Source organism: Carassius gibelio, chromosome A20, assembly GCF_023724105.1.
Source record: "Carassius gibelio isolate Cgi1373 ecotype wild population from Czech Republic chromosome A20, carGib1.2-hapl.c, whole genome shotgun sequence".
Taxonomy (NCBI): Eukaryota; Metazoa; Chordata; class Actinopteri; order Cypriniformes; family Cyprinidae; genus Carassius; species Carassius gibelio.
Genome location: NC_068390.1, coordinates 26,559,537 through 26,576,786, shown reverse-complemented (window position 1 = coordinate 26,576,786; position 17,250 = coordinate 26,559,537). Strand labels below are relative to the sequence as shown.

The 17,250-nt window shown below is 34.4% G+C and overlaps 2 protein-coding genes across 2 annotated transcripts; one reads left to right on the top strand and one right to left on the bottom strand.

Moving 5' to 3' along the window:
* Positions 1–449: 449 nt before the first annotated feature.
* On the bottom strand, positions 450–14,701 carry LOC127939002 (cleavage and polyadenylation specificity factor subunit 2). The gene is made up of 15 exons (XM_052535972.1): positions 14,546–14,701; positions 13,825–13,981; positions 13,584–13,743; positions 12,530–12,635; positions 12,272–12,401; positions 11,305–11,420; positions 11,031–11,218; positions 9,455–9,745; positions 7,834–7,934; positions 6,927–7,130; positions 6,643–6,795; positions 5,133–5,358; positions 3,416–3,727; positions 1,316–1,450; positions 450–808 (listed from the first exon to the last, which is right to left on the bottom strand). Exons 2-15 carry the CDS (start codon positions 13,971–13,973, stop codon positions 716–718), a joined length of 2,364 nt encoding a protein of 787 aa, XP_052391932.1. The 5' UTR covers positions 13,974–13,981; positions 14,546–14,701; the 3' UTR covers positions 450–715.
* A 750-nt stretch (positions 14,702–15,451) lies between these two features.
* Positions 15,452–17,048, top strand: LOC127938535 (NADH dehydrogenase [ubiquinone] 1 beta subcomplex subunit 1-like). The gene is made up of 3 exons (XM_052535202.1): positions 15,452–15,526; positions 16,678–16,822; positions 16,903–17,048. Exons 2-3 carry the CDS (start codon positions 16,683–16,685, stop codon positions 16,937–16,939), a joined length of 177 nt encoding a protein of 58 aa, XP_052391162.1. The 5' UTR covers positions 15,452–15,526; positions 16,678–16,682; the 3' UTR covers positions 16,940–17,048.
* Positions 17,049–17,250: the final 202 nt, after the last annotated feature.

The following is a 17,250-nucleotide window of genomic DNA, read 5'->3' as shown; positions in this document are numbered from 1 at the left end:
TTCATAACTTTGGCTGTCAGATTATGAATCAAATTTGTTTTAAGTATAATAGCTGGTATTAGTTAATTCACCAAATTCTACCTGGGAAGGTCCACTCATTGCATTGTGGGATATTGTACCCATATGCAGGCTAGTTTCTGTCAAGAAAAAAAAAAAACGTCGCAACTTTTTATCAATTCAGACCTTATTTCATGCAATTTTGAGTTTACATCTCCCAACTCTGACTTTTTCCACGCAATTATGAGAAAAATCTGAGTTGCATGATATCAACTCAGAATTGCACAATATAACCTCAAGAAAAAGACATTTCAAAATGTAGTACATATTTCCATGCATAGCATACTAAACACTGCAGAGGGTAGCATACTATTCTGAACAAGCCCAAGTTATTTTATATAAAAGCACTGAAATGGATAAATGTAAATGCACAAACCCACACAGACACAATGTTTCATTATGAAAATTTATCTGAGCAAAACATGGGGTGGTAAAAAAAAAAAAAGCTCAAACGTTTCTTTGCATCCAGCAGTTCAGAACAAAACATTGGAGCATCGATTCTTCTTCAGTCCAGACAGACGCTCTCTCTTCTCGGGTCACTTTCAGAATGAACGTCTGTCTTGTAAACGAGAGGGAGAAACTATAATAAAACATACACAACTCAAAACCTAGAAAAGGAAAGGTAACGAAAGGAGGGACTGGAGCTGATTGAGATCCGTTAAACTACAGCATACTGCTGATACAACAGCTCACGAATCCTGTAGTAGTCATCACAGTGGCATCCTTCCAGACAGATGCGGCCCGCTTCCGTCTGAGAGAGAGAGAGAGAGACAGAGAGAGAGAGACAGAGAGAGAGAGAGAGAGAGAGCGAGAGAGAGAGACACAGAGAGAGAGAGAGAGAGACAGAGAGACAGAGAGAGAGAGAGAGAGAGAGAGAGGGAGGGGAGTCAGTGTTGTACAGCAGAGCAGTGAGGTGTTCAGAAGCATTGCATTGTGGGATACAGTAGGCAAATGTAGTATTTTTCCATAAATACGAAACGATGCCAATGCTGCTTGCATTAACAGCTTAGTAAGAACTCAGTAAACAGATTTACTTTGTGTGCATGTGTGTATCATGGCAAGATGCAAATGTGCTGAAAGAGCTGCATGTTACAGACACATAACTACATTATTTACACTAGTAACAAACGTCATCTAAGGCAATGTCCCAGAGCTGCTGGATCCAGGTGTGTTTTTTGCATATAATGAGCCAGGCGCTGATCAAATGTTCACGAGAGATGATTTCTGTACCGTGGGGGGGTAATCTGATTCCACTCACCCTCCTGACAGCCACCAGATTATTACACACCAGAACTCCGCCCACAAACTCAGCCTGGATCCCTTCACGCAGCAGAACCTGCTTAAAGTCTGACAGACGAGGCTCGTTGATGAACACAGACTGATGACCCGGGACCTGAGGAGAACACGTGCGTTATTTCCCATGCATGCTCAACAAAACACCTTGTGTGTTCATCTATTCAGGGTTTAGCAAAGCAGCAGAATTTGTTTTTCTAACCAACAAGCCATAAATGTAGTGTTATTTCATTATCACTGTGTTTAATATTTAAAATTAGATTTTATTTTCATATTTTCATTTTTTGATTTTTTTTATTAGTTTATTTTATTAGTTATATATAATGTAAAATATAATATGCCTATATAATAGTATTAATAATTTTTATTTATTAGTTTTAGTTATTTTAGTAATTCAACAAATATGATATGCTGCCTTGGCATCTAGCTGAAATGTTTTTTCATTACTACTATTATTATTATTTTTAAACGTGTCTATAAAGTAGTTGTTAATTTTTATTTATTAGTCTTTATTTAGTTTTAATTGTTTTAGTACTTCAACTTAAACTACATTAAAATGACAAATGTTGCCTGGGAACTAGCTGAAAAACAAATAATTTAAGGTCAGGATTTTTTACAATTATTTTAAATTAGATTTTATTTTAATAATTTTCTGTTTTAGTAGTTTTGTTTTTAACACTTAACAGCTTAAGTCATTTGTGGATTAATGCTTATTGGAGACGTGAACCGTTTCACACGATTCAGTTCGATTTGGTGAACTGGTTCAACCGGTTCACTAAGGTGAACCGCTTAAATTGAACGAGTCGTTCGCAAATCGGACATCACTAGTTGGAAATGCGAGTTTTCAAAACGACCAGGATAGACTATTATAGCATCTCTTTAGCATAGCAATTATATAATTATTTAGATTATTTTGTGTGGCCTACGTAGTTAATTAGCATAGTTGTTAGTGTAACGTTAGTATTGTAAGAAGCACAGTTAGTAGCATAGTATTGCATCAGTTAGGATAGCTTCAAGTTGGCGAAGATTTATCAGTATTTAGTACAGTGGTCAGGATGGTATGTAGATGTAGTGTTGCTGGTTGCGACAGCACTGCTGGACTGCATAGTTTTCCAGCAGACTTTAAAATTAGGCGCCAGTTGTTGCATGCACTTGGCCTGGAAGACCGTGAGTTCCCGCCTAGAGCTGAAGTGTGCAAACTGCATTTTACGCGTGTAAATGGGCTCCTCCACATGGCTCTCGCTGGAAAGCGACGCAGTGCGGGAGTTAAGACCGCAGTTTGAGCCAACAGCTCGAATTGATATGAACAGACACTGCGACATCCTCCACATCAGGTGAAGGTGGGAGAGGAAAGTCCTCTACTTCAAATGAACGCTCTGTTGCAAAGCTACATGCGTCACTACAGTCACTCTCTATTTTAGCGACTTTGATAACAGCTGTCAATCAATCCGTCACTGTGGGTCTCAGGTTCACGCCCCACCCGCTCAGCCCATTTAGTTTAGTAATCTTGTCTTTAAAAATCTCTCTTATGTTTATATTTTTTAGTTTTAGTAGTTTTAGTACATCAACTAAATGAAAGTGAGAAATGGCATTTGGAAACTAGTTGAAATAAAGTAATAAAAAAAAGTAGTACCGTATTTTCCGGACTATAAGTCGCACTTTTTTTCATAGTTTGGCTGGTCCTGCGACTTATAGACAGGTGCAACTTATTTATCAAATTTAATTTGACATGAACCAAGAGACATGAACCAGAATAAAACATTACCATCTACAGCCGCCAGAGGGCGCTCTATGTTGCTCATTGCTCCTGTAGACTACACTGAGCAGCATAGAGCGCCCTCTGGCGGCTGTAGATGGTAATGTTTTCTCTTGGTTCTTGGGTCTAAATAAATGCGAGTTATAGTCCGGTGCGACTTATAGTCCGAAAAATACGGTATATATTTTTATATTTTATTTAAGTTAACTTTATATTTTTTTTCCCAGTACCAATAATGGTTGTAGTTCTAGTTGAGGGTAATATTGAGGTTAACGCTCTGGTTTGTGCTGTATTTGCTGTGTCTCTCACCTCATTAGCAGGCAGCGGCTCCAGTGTGGGAATGACGTCGCTCTCCTCTGAAATCTCCCGCTCGTCTTCTCCAAACAGAGTCTTCATGGCCTGCTGGTTAGCAGCGGCGCTGGGCTCAGTGGTCAGGTCCGGCGTGACGTCCATAGCCGGCTCTCCATCCTCCGTCTCCTCTTTGGCGTCTCCCATCTCTGCGATGACACCCGTGTCCACTTTCTCCACCCGCATGTCCAGAACGCCATCGATCCAGGCCAACTCCGTGTCTTTAGCTTTACAGAACTGCAGCGAACTGACCAACGAGTCCTTCAGTCTGACCTACAGCCACAGTCACAGCTTCATTAGTCTGTGAACATCTCAGAAGACTGGACAAAGATGAAACCATATGTACAGAGAATCATATCATGATTAATCATGCGGTTTTGAAACATTCACAACTCCCAGCTCCCAGAAACTTTAGTGAAATATCTCATTATTTTGAGTTGAGTTTTTTTAATGTTTACTTTTTTTGTTTATTCTTTTTAATGTCTATGTATTATTTATCATTTATAAGTTTTAGCTAATTTCATTTTAGTCACACTTTAACAAACTTAAATGTTGCCTTGGTGATTAGCTGAAATAAAATAGGTTTAAGTTCATAGTTTTTGTTGATATTTTGAATTAGATTTTATTGCTATATTTTGTTTTTTTTATGTTTAGGAATTTAGTTGTGTGTTTTGGTTATTTTTTTAAAAAATGTATAAAAAATTTGTATATGTATACACATTTTCATATAAATGTGTAGATAATAGCTACTTTATTCATGCCAATGGGAAATTCATTTTGTTAATTTTTTACATATATTTTTAGAAATTTTAGTTCTTACCCAATATTAATTGAGACTAAATGGAATATTTATATTTAAATATATATTTAAATATTTATATTTAAATATATATATACCATTAAATTTGTTACACCATTAAAATAAAAAAATTAAAAATTAAAAACAAAATTTCAAAGCAAAAAGGTGATACAATAAAAAGTTATTTAAAATTATAAAAAAAAGTTTTCGTAATTTTTTCACTAACGAAATGTAACAAAACAAGAACTCTTAGTAAAAAAAAAAAAAGTTATGGTCCTGATTATATTTTTACTTTGCAAAATGCAATACTGATTATATATATATATATATATATATATATATATATATATATATATATATATATATATATATATATATATATATATATATATATATATATGTAGCAATACTCAGAAAAACACAGTATGGGTCAAGATTATCGATTTTTCTTTTATGCCAAAAATCATTAGGATATTAAGTAAAGATCATGTCCCGTGAAGATCTTTAGTAAATTTCTTATCGTAAATATATAAAAACTTTATTTTTGATTAGTAATATGCATCACTAAAAATTCATTTGGACAGATTTAAAGGCGATTTTCTCAATATTTAGATTTATTTTGCAACCTCAGATTCCAGATATTAATATAGTTGTATCTCGACCAAATATTGTCCGATCCTAACAAACCACACATCAATGGAAAACTTTTTTATTCAGCTTTCAGATGATGTATAAATCTCAATTTCAAAAAATGTACACTTAAGACTGGTTTATCATCATAGTTGGAATTTCTCAAAGTGGTTTATATATATATATATACGTTGTTGAAACACATATAATTGTTTAGTTCAGGTTGTGTGTGACAGAGAGAGTTTTTACCTGGTAAATGTGGGTCTCACTGGTGGCGTCCACCGTCTCCTGCAGTTTTGGCAGGTAAACTTTGATGTCTTTCCCGCTGAAGGCCTTGCAGGACTCGGCCAGGTCCTGGCTGGCCTCCGGCGGCCCGTGAACGATGATCAGCTGTCTGGGTTTCATCTGGTTAATGATCTTCTTAATGGAGTCGCCGTCAGAACGGCCTTCATAATCGATGTACGAGACTCGAGCTCTGAGGAACACAACAGATGAATCAATACGCCATATCTGGGTCAGTCTGCCATAAACATATGACCAAACAATATCATTAGAAGTGTACATATATCACAACACTGACAGAGATGAATCTGACCAATCACAGTATGATTAGTCTATAATTAAATAAAAGTATTTCACTTTTATAGATTCAAACCCAGAGTAAAGTTTTTTTTTACCAAAATATTAAGAGATTTTTCACATTAATTTATTTAAAATTAGTTGTATATTATTATGATAACAAAAACAAATGCAACTTTCTAATTATGATATTTACTTAATTTTTAAATATATTTTTATTTTTATAATACATTTTGTTTATTTATTTATGAAGATTCAATAACTGTAGAATGACACTATATATTGTTTAACTTTACAAAAAAAAAACTTATTTAATGAGGTTTTTAAAAAATGGTAGGAACGTAAAAAGCTCTGGCATGTTATTTTAATTATTACATTTTATAATATAATAATTATGCATTATTTTAATTAATATTTTTACTAATTTCCAAATACCTTCCATGCATTTCATTTACACTATAAAGCAGATATTTTGTGTTGACATGCTGAAATGTCTATTTCTTTTAGAAATATCATTTTCATTCTTATGTTTGAGGTAATTTTATGTTTTTTTTTGTTTTTTTTTTAATATATACTTATGCTTTCAAATTGATCAAATGATAACTGTAAAATGCTGGTAAATGCATCTGCATTAAATGTAGCTCAAATCTTTAATTACTTTTATTTACAAAGTACCGTATTTTCCGGACTTTTTTTCATAGTTTGGCTGGTCCTGTGACTTATAGTCAGGTGAGACTTATTTATAAAAATTAATTTGACATGAACCGAGAGAAATGAACCAAGAGCCAACCATCTCCAGCCGCCAGAGGGCGCTCTATGCTGCTCAGTTCTCCTGTAGTCTACACTGAAGACATAGAGCGCCCTCTTGCGGCTGGAGACGGTAATGTTTTCTCTTGGTTCTTGGTTTTAAATAAATGTGACTTACAGTCCAGTGCAACTTATATATGTTTTTTTACTCGTCATGACGTATTTTTGGACTGATGCGACTTATACTTATGTGCGACTTATAGTTAAAAAAATAACTATATAATTAGATATAATTAGAATTTTTTCTTTTGCACTAAATGCTTGAGTTAAGATAATTTTAAAACAGGCATCAAACCTACATTTAATTTCTTTACATTTATTAAAACTAGTGATATTTTTTGACTAAATGTTAGCAAATTTGATGAATCCTGACCTGATCTCTAGAGTTTGTGTGACACTGGTACATTTGGTGGGGACGTCGGACAGGTCCTGCTCCATCGGCTCCTCTCCGTTAGTCAGTCCGGACTCCAGCTTGCTCTTCTCCTCTTCTGTGGCCTGGAGCTCAGGAACCAGAAACTCCTCGGGCCTGAGGGTCAGAGTCAGGGGTCGTTGCAGAGTAAATACAGAACAAGAATCATAAGATGAAACAGAAGGTAAACAACAATACAGATCAGAAACTTTATGGAGTAAACAGTAGCTCTAATTGTTCTCGTTGACCTGATGATTTCTCCGTACTCGTCCCATTTGATTCGCTCCTCGTGAGTAGGGAACATGGGGTAGGACTTTTTGGCCTGTTTGAAGAAGCTGCCCTTCCTTCCGCCCTCGCCCTTCATCATCAGGTCGTGATGTTTGGTCTTCACCACCACCGGCTGCTCCAGATCATCGTCCATATCGCTCTCATCGCTCGAGTCCATGTCCACCCTGACCATCAACACACAGTCTCTCATTTAAACTCAGAGCTGCACTAATTACACCAATGGGATTATTAAACCAGAAACAGCTGAGATTGCCTTACAGAGCTGCGTAGAAGTGAAGAAATCATAAAAGAACAGGCTGTATAATATATAACTTCCTCATGAACCCTGGTGCTCTCCATATCTTTAGGTTAACATGAATATTATTGCATAAAGATCATATTTTAGGTTTTTAACTTCAGTAGTTCCCTTCAAATGGTCACATATATTGTCTCATATCACCTTGATTAATTACTATATATATATATATATATATATATATTGTAATTACACACCACAGGAAATTGTTAGGGTATATCAACTATTTAATTAAAAACATTATTATTAATAATAATGCAATAAAACAACAACAATAACAGTTTTGTGGTTTTAAAACTGAATTTAAATACATTGTTTCTAAAACAAAATATATATTGTGCACCATGATATATAATATATTTATATTCATATAATATAATGTAACAATTCATTAGTATATACTTACTGGGTTCCAAGAATAATAACGTAAATAAAATAAAATAAACGTGGTCGGAAAGTTTCATTGTTTTACTTTTATTCGGCGAGGATGTATTAAATTATTCAAAATTATCTGTAAAGGCATTATAAACATAACAAATGTTTCTATTTCACATAAACACATTTCCACTCACTCTTTTGCCTGCTCTTGTTTTTTGGCAGCCTCTTTCTTCATTTTCTCTTTCTCTGTGTATTCCTCTAGTTCTCGTCCTTCCAGTCGACAACGTTTTCTTATCTGGATTAGTTCAATGAAAAATAAAAATGAATCTCTAAGAAAAACTAATCACACATATGGTTTTCCTAGGTAAATGTGAAGTTCGTGATATTGTTTAAAAAGCTGTTTCTTTGACGTCTTTCTGTGGTTGAGAGACTGATTGAGTGTGAATAAAATTGACAGAATCTGAATGCACAGACAGCTCAGACACTAACATAGTCCAAATGCACCACTGGAGTGTTAATTGTGGTCTTGCAAAACTGTTTTTGCCAAATATAGAATATTTCCGGTTGATGAAATTTCAGTGCATCACTATTGCAAAGTGTCCCAGACTTTATGTTGATCTTAAAATTAAAACTGTTAATAGCGCAATGTTTTTATTTTTATATTTTAATGCATAATTGTTTTTTGCAATTAACACAGTGTGGTGAGGGGGTCAGGTTCAGCGAGGTCTGCAGTGGTATCCTATGGTTAGGAAGATGCAAAAGATAATTAAATGGGGTGCTGGTGCACTGTCTGTGAACACGTGCACATGCACAGAAAACCGCTTAGCTCACTTAACAGAACAAAAACACTAAATGATGTAAAAATTCCCATTTTTGGTGAGTGACCTCGTAAACACGGTCTTAAATGAGTTAAAAAAGTCCTAAATGACCATCAAAAGTTGGGAGAAAACCAAATGTGTGTCAGCATTTAAAGAGAAACCTGCTGCAATCTGTCATTGATTTAAATCAAAGAAGAAAAGATTATTAAGTGTTCAAAAAAAATAATGGCTTTCTATTACGCTGTAATGTTGAATGCCTATAATCATGGCTATAATTGAGTGAAAATGCATTTAATAGAGATTATTATGAAAATGAATAATAGGCTACTGAGTAAAACAATGTCACTAAACACATTTGAATAATTGAACATTTAAAAACATTTAAAAAATGTTCTTTTCAAATCCATTTGAAGATTGTGCGAAATTATGAGCACAAATATATTATGTGATTATTTAAGATTACAGAAAAATGTTCAATTAAAGGTATAGTTCACCCAAATATGAAAATTCTGCCATTAATTGCTCACCCTCATGTCGTTCCAACCCGTAACACCTTTGTTCATCTTCAGAACACAAATTAAGGATTTTTGACCGTCTGACATAATCCATGTGAAATCAGCATCTCAACTCTAATAATACGAAGCTACGAGAATATTTTCGTGCAAAAAGAAAACTAAAATAACTTTTATTCAACAATTTTCTCCTCCGAGTACCTATCCCTGAACGTAAACAACGCTGCTGATGGAGAACACACATGTGCTGTGCCTTGTTCACATTCGGAGAAAGCATGAGCATGAGTACTCACTAAAATTTTACAGATGTCCTTACTATATTTCTAGGTCTGGGAACATTTCAGTTGCGTTGCTGTCTATGCAGGGTCAGAAAGCTTCTTACGGGGTCCTATGAGGGTGAGTAATTGATGACAGGGTGAACTATCCCTTTAATTTAATCAGTTTTTAATGTATTGACAGCACAGTGATGCAGTCCAGGGCCTCACCTCCAGCTCAATCCTCTTCTCGCCCGGGGTGTCTATGAGGTAGCGGGCCAGTGTTCCCGGTGTGGTCCTGTAGGTGAGGATGACGGAGTTCTTGGCGTCCTGACACCACTGTATGAAGAGCTCTCGTGAGAAGCCGGACTCCAGGTCGGGCTGACTGCACAGAACCACCTTCGGGCTGGGGACCCGAGACAGATCGGCCAGGCTGTGACAGAGAGACAGGTGCCGAAACTGGAAAGGGTTGTTCCTCTTGTCCTCGAAGCATCGCATCAGTTTATCGCTCATCCACTCCACCTGTGAGAAAACACACTGTGAGCTTTTTGATTTCTGACACATCTCGCTACACGTGCAAACTGATTTTTACCTTTATAATGGGATTTTTACACAATAACTTTATTTAGTAGATTCATCACTTTTATGTCAAATTCTCACTTATTCAATAAATCGAATTAGAAACGATTCTGAATCGATTGAATCAGTCGGTAACTGAATCATTAACTAAACAAACTCCGTTTTATTCAGTAATGAAGCATTGCTATGTAGCTATTGTTTGGGGATGCAAAAGCCATGGGGAAAAAAAACGACGTAAAATGGTAATTATGACTTCTGACTTTTGTACATTTCTCACTTTATTTCAAATTTCAAAAAAAAAAAAAAGTGTAAATTTTTTGTTATAATTTGCAATTAATAACTCATAAATTTACAAGAAATTCTGAAATATATAAATTCTTCACAAAAATGAGTAGAAGAAAAAAAAAACGTTCTAAATTCCGAGAAAAAAATTCTACACACTTCTGAGAAGTCACGATTCTTAGAAAAAAAAATTCAGAATTCTTTACAATTTCGAAAATAAATAATCTGAATTCTTACAACTTTGAGAAAAGAAGTCAATTCTGAGAGTATACCTGCAAAACAGAGTTTGCAGTTTATAACTCACAATTCTAAGAAAAAGAATTAAATGTAACAAAATATAAACTTTTTATTAAATGAGCCGTTTCATCAAATCAATATAACATTTGCAATCGTGCTGATATTCTGGAAAACAGCACTCTTGTTCAAATAATATTGCTTAACTATATTATTTGATATAAATTTAAGAAAAAAAAAAACCCTGTCTGTTTTGAACTTCGGGGGCATTTTTTTATTTTAATGCATAACTGTTTTTTGCAATTAACACAGTGTGGTGAGGGGGTCAGGTTCAGCGAGGTCTGCATTGGTATCCTATGGTTAGGAAGATGCAAAAGATAATTAGCTTAGCTCACTTTTACAGAACAAAAACACTAAATTATGTAAAAATTCCCATTTTTAGTGAGTGTCCTTCTAAACACGGTCTTAAATGAGTTAAAAAAATTTCTAAATGACCATCAAAAGTTGGGAGAAAACCAGATGTGTGTCAGCTTTTAAAGTGAATTTCGGGGGCATTCAGACGACATTAAATATGATGCAGCGAGAGCTGTTTGTTTTTTGCAAAGCGAGTGACATACTCTATGATGGCAGCTTGCACATCATTAAACAATCCTGATATTATTGTAGACCACACTGACAACATTCCTGAAGGATTCGACTGTGACGGAGAGACCTGGGACTTTGAGAACTCCACCACGTTGTAGCTGACGTTGTTGAGCAGGGCGAGCGAGTAAACGCCCAAACCTGCGTCTTTGGTCCTCCAGATCTGATCCAGGAGCTGAGCCAGTTCCAGCACTCGCCCCGCCGTGTCCACAGAGATCAGCACGTTCCCGTCGCCTCGGAGCGTCTCCATCACATTGGCTGGAAGAGAAGGTCAGATATCACATTCATCCAGAATAACAGCATCAGGAATCGGCTTCACTGCAGCTGGTGGAGGCTGAACTTACTGAGCAGCTGCTCGTCGCGCTGTTTCCTGCGAGGCTGAACATACGAGGCGTTGAAGGAGTCTGTGATGAGGAGAGACGGTCTGCTGATGTTCTCCAGCGAGCAGCCGTTCAGATGACTGACCAACACGAGCAGCAGTTATTAACCAGAATTAGGAAAATGACCCATTCATTTCATTTTATTAAAGCTACATACTGTATCTATCTGATATTGGTTTGATTTATTAACAGTGATAATAGTTCTGACTTCAGCATTTATTAATTGGTTTTATTATATTAAGCTTTATTAAATATAACTTAATTAATATTTCTAATAAATTTATGATTCAAATAATTTAAAATTTAATTACTCAAAATATTTATAAAATATCTGAGGAAATAATATAAATATAAATATATTTTTTTCATATTCAAATAATCTCAAAGTGCTTTAATTTTTTATTTCTTCTTATTATTTATTAACATTATGACCTACAATTTGAGATTGTCTGAATATGAAAATTAAAACAATTTTGTTTGTGTTGATAATTAATGTATAGGTGAATGTGTTTTTTCATATTTTATTCAAATAATAATTTGATATCTAATAGATAACATTTGAGTTTTTTGTTATTATATTTTGGGTTACATATTACTATCTGAATTGTATAATGGAGTATATTTATTTCCCTTTATTAAAGCTACTTTTGTATCTGATGTTGGTTTGATCTTTAAATAACAGCCATAACTGTTTTGAATTCAGCATTGATTAATTAGTAAATAATAATGTTATTTATCTGATCACAAATTATTATTTGAGAAAATAGCATTGTGTGCATTGTGTTTTTATTGGGTTTGGAGAAAAATATACCTCATAAAGGGTTGAAAATACCCCTGAATATCAATTCCAGGGTGCAAACGTTGCCTCTTAATACATGAAACTTTCTGATGCATATTTCTTTCATCTCCAGGTGATTTCTTTCATACTTACATCTCCCTCTTGTGGTTGAAATCCACAGCATAGATGATCTCTTCCTCTCCATCCTTCACTATTTTCCAGATAGTGCCACCGATCATGTGACCCGCAGGAAGTGGGGTGATGGACAGACCGTGACCTTTTCCTATTCGTTAATAAATTAGGAGTAACTTACAAGATGTACAAAAGAACACATGATCATGCTTTTGGATTATTAAAGCTTTTATTAAAGATTTTCTCTTTTTGCACACGTGCATGAGGACGTTTTCTCACCTTTCAGGTTGACGATCTGAGAGTATTTCAGCTGCTGGATTTTGTCAAAAGCTGTATCGACATCATCCAGAGTGAACAGAGTGAAATCTTCTGTGTTGTGTCGAGACTATGAGGTCAAATTAATATTTCAATGCCTCAAAGCGAGAAGTATCATACACTACCAATATGTTAAATTCAACTAACAATAAAAGTCTATGATGCATCATAAATCTCTGTCAAAGTAAAATTATTTTAATAAAGTGAAGCTACTGCATAATACCACAAAAAAAGGTGTTTTTCTCCAATACGTCACATTTAAGTCTATTAAATCTGACTTTATTTTCATACTTTATTATTACCGTAATTTGAAAATAATTCAAATAATATATAATATTTGCTGAACTGCCTTTATGCTGATTTCAATTTTTACTATAGTAAATCATAATAATAATAATAATAATGGGAATTCAGCTCAAAAGTTAAACATCTGGATGCATTACAGTTATAGGTAGTTTTGGGGGAAATGTGCTTAATCATTATAAAATTTTATATTTATTGGGCCAATAATTAGGTTCATTTTCCTTATGCAAAAAAAAAAAAAAAAGTATTTATTTTAAGGTGATGCGAACTGAACATGTTTTTTATTTATTTATTATTATTATATACTTTTTTTAATACTTTTTTTTAATATTATAACTCAATTTCTCAGAAACAACCAATAAATTCAAAATTATCTTTTGAATTATCAATTAATTTAAAATGTAAAAAAAATTTTTTTATTAAATACCAGAATTTTTTTTGATTGAAAAATTACAAATACATTTAAAAAAATAATAATGTTTCAATTATTTATTTAAAATAAAAATAATCATGGAAAAATGATTAAATATATATATTTGTGTTAATTATTAATTTATATGTGAATGTGTTTATTTTTTCATCATATAAATGTTGCCATGAACTGTCATGCCTTTTCATTGTAAATGACTAATTTGACCCAGTATTTCAAAGAACCGTATTTCAAATGTATGAGCTAATGATAATCAGTGCTTCATTTGAAGCCGGTCCATCTCACCTGATAGAGATCGTACATGAACATCTGACCCATCTTGTAGACCGGGATGGTGGCGTAGATGGTGCAGTTGAGCCCCAGTTTGCCCACAGCGTACGGTAAAGCTCCCAGATGCAGAGGATCCGGATGAGAGAGCAGCACTGCGTCCACCTGATGCACATACCTGACAGACACAGGACAGGAAATACACATCACATACAGGAAGTGACCTCAATAACACCTCCTCATCGCCCAAAGATCGTACCGCTTCAGGGAGTCTATGATGTCCATGGAGAAACTCTCATCCCAGCCACAGTCCAGCAGGAAGCGGAACTCATCCACCTGTAACAGGTAACACAGAGCCGATTCCTCCTGCACTCCGGAAAGAGCCGTCAGCTTGATGATGGACGTCATTCTGCCGTCTGACCCATGGATGCACACAAGAGATTATCAGTAAATGACTCACATTTAGTCTTGAGCATTTGCTTGAATGAAAAGTCTGGTCCTAAAAGAAAAGCTCCACGTTTTTGGACATGTATAATGGCAACAACATGGTATTTTCTGAAGAACTTATTCATAACATGGTATGTGAATATGGAAATCAATCATTCAGGACAACATTACTGTACTGTATTCTGAATTGTAATGGCACCACAATAGAAATCCTTTTAAATGGAAAGAAGACATTACTATAATCATGATATCTCATTATATTTATCCAAATACTATGGTAATATTATCAAAAAGCCAGCCAATTATGATACATTAGTCATGAATATGCAAGCACAAAAAATAAAAAACATAAAACCGGGCCTTTACATTCAGGACTCGTATCGAGACAACTGTTTTTTCATAAACCTACATCCATGATACAGTAACTCAACTTTCAGAATAATCTGAACTCAATGAAAACACACTGCAGCCAAACCAATGAAGAGATTTACTTTAAAACCTGACTTGCTTTATGTACTTTAAAAGGTGCATACCCGTGTCTCGTTAGATTGCTTTTGATCTCAGCAGGTTTGGTCAATAATAAGTAGTGGAAATCGCTGAAAAATCATGTTTCAATTCTTAGAAGCGTAATGTTTCAGATCTGCGGCATGAGAGAAGCAGCCATTACTGACGCTGCAGACGTCACTGGACTCTACCACTGACAACAAAAAGGGGGCACTCACAAATCCTTTTAAAGGTATACTCCACCACAAAATTAAAATTTTGTCATTAATCACTTACATCCATGTTGTTCCAAACACGTAAAAGAAGACTCAGAAGAGCGTAAGCTGCCTGTGTTCAGCACATATTCTCCAAAATGGTGCTAAGGTGATTTGGTGGTTTTTGTTTTATTTGCGTACAAAAAGTATTCATGTTGCTTTATAACTTTACAGTTGAACCACTGATGGCAGATTAACTATAATATTGATGCTTTTAATACTTTTCTGGACCATGACAGTGTAATTTACTTGGAAGTCTATGGGACAGTCTCAAGCCTCCCCGGTTTTCATCCAAAATATCTTAAATTTAATTAAAGACAAATGAAGATTTTATGGATTTGGAATGACATGGGGGTAAGTGATTAATGACAAAATATTCATTTTGGGGTGGAGTATCCCTTTAAGAAAAGTCTCATAAAGCGTATTGTGGAACATGGCTCACTTTTTATTAATATCAATACAACACGTTTGAATTAAATCCATCTCTAAAACGTAAGTTTTGATGAGAAAAGTACAGTATAAAAGTACAGCCTTTCTACTATGAAACTGTAAAAAAAAATTGAATTTATGAAAAAAAGTATATATATATATATATATATATATATATATATATATATATATATATATATATATATATATATATATATACAGAAACCTTTCAATATTGTGGAAAGGAGAGATTAGCACCTCCCTTTTCTAGTTGGTACAGTCCTGCTAATGCTGCTCTGCTAATAACACAGAGGAAACTAACGTTAGGTAAATTACTTAAAATTCATATATATTTATTTATAAAACGTGTTTTAAACTTAATTGTCATTATTAAAGTTAAGTAAACGTTTATAATAATTTTCTGCGGACGTAATGGGATTAAAATCTCGTGTTTATGTGAGGACAGTAACAGATGTGTAGATGCAGTCACCTTCACATCAACAATAACATTATATAAGTGATGATTGCTTTCATTATGCTATCTATATTTCGATGTTTCAATTAAGTCAGTAGATAATAAGTTTAGACTAAGTTTCTGTAGACAAATTATTGAATGCGACAGATTTGCTGTATTTCATTGACTTTAACTCCACATAACTGAACAATATTTCACGACACATGTCATTCTTATTATTATTTATTTTAACCATTTAAGCAGAAGCCATTAATCATTGAACTCAATTTATACCTGTTTTCGGTACTTTACAATAAGGTTCATTATTGAGCTACTTTAGTTAACATCAATTAAGCAAGAACAACACTTCTACATCATTTATAAATCTTAGTTAATGCATTAATAAAGTCAAAAGTGTGCTTGTTAACACTCGCTAACGCACTGTGAATTAACATGATCCACTGTATTTTCATTAACCTGTTAATTGCCACCTGGCCCCTCCGTGGGCCCCCTACATTTACTTCACTATATTACAATTAAATCCTAATCTAATCACGACAAACTAAATATCTTTGGAAAGGTCGAAGATTCCTAAATAGATATTTGACCAATCTTTTTTGTTAAAAATGATGTAGGAAAGTAATAGGTTAATTTATGGCATGTGTGCACCTCGAAAACCTACATCATACCAGGAGTTCTGACCTTTGTTGTCCTTTTTCTCTATCACACTTTAGAAATCATATCACTTAAAAACTAAATCTCAAAAATTAATCCTTTGAAACCCATTTTAAATTCAAACGTTGCATTACCGTGAAAATGGTACATCAAAATCATGTCAAAAAAGTTTCAGTCATGAATTATAAAAATGTAGGTTTACATCATGCACATTCCAAGCTATGTGCAAAAATGTGAGCGACGGTTAACAGGTTTTAACATAAAAAAAAGTAACACCTTGTTCGTTTTATTCGTAAATTAACTAACACTAACTGTTGTAAAGTGCTACCCTGTTTTCTTTAAATCACAGTCATCATGGTGAACTTCGCAGCAGCAGTTCGTGAGCACTGGGTCAATATCCTGGTCCCTCTGGGTTTCGTCATCGGGGTTTATCTGGACCGATGGAATGACCAGAAACTCACAGCATTCAGAAACAAGAGTGCTTTATACAGCAGGTCACACAACTTCTTATAAAGATGTCTTAAAACCAGAGCGTGCCTTTATAATGACTGAATATGTAACTTTCTGATTTCAGAGAACTGAAGCCTGGTGAGGAATACACCTGGAAGTGAGACTCCTACAAATATATATTGGACCCTCTATGTGTATATTGTCTGTTCATCCACCATGTTTCTGATTGCAAGCATGTTGGTGCAATAAATTTTGCATTTAGTTCCGTAATGCCTTGTAGTTTTTATTTACAGCACATTAAGGACGAGTGATGAGAGATTTTATGAGTTGGCTGGTTTCTATTCAGTCCAAACTCATGATATTGAACGATACTGAACTATTTTAGCATTGGTGCAACTATAACTGATTGAACAGATTATTAAGCATTTGTTTTCCCAAAATGTATGGAAGGCTTTGTCAATGTATAATAACA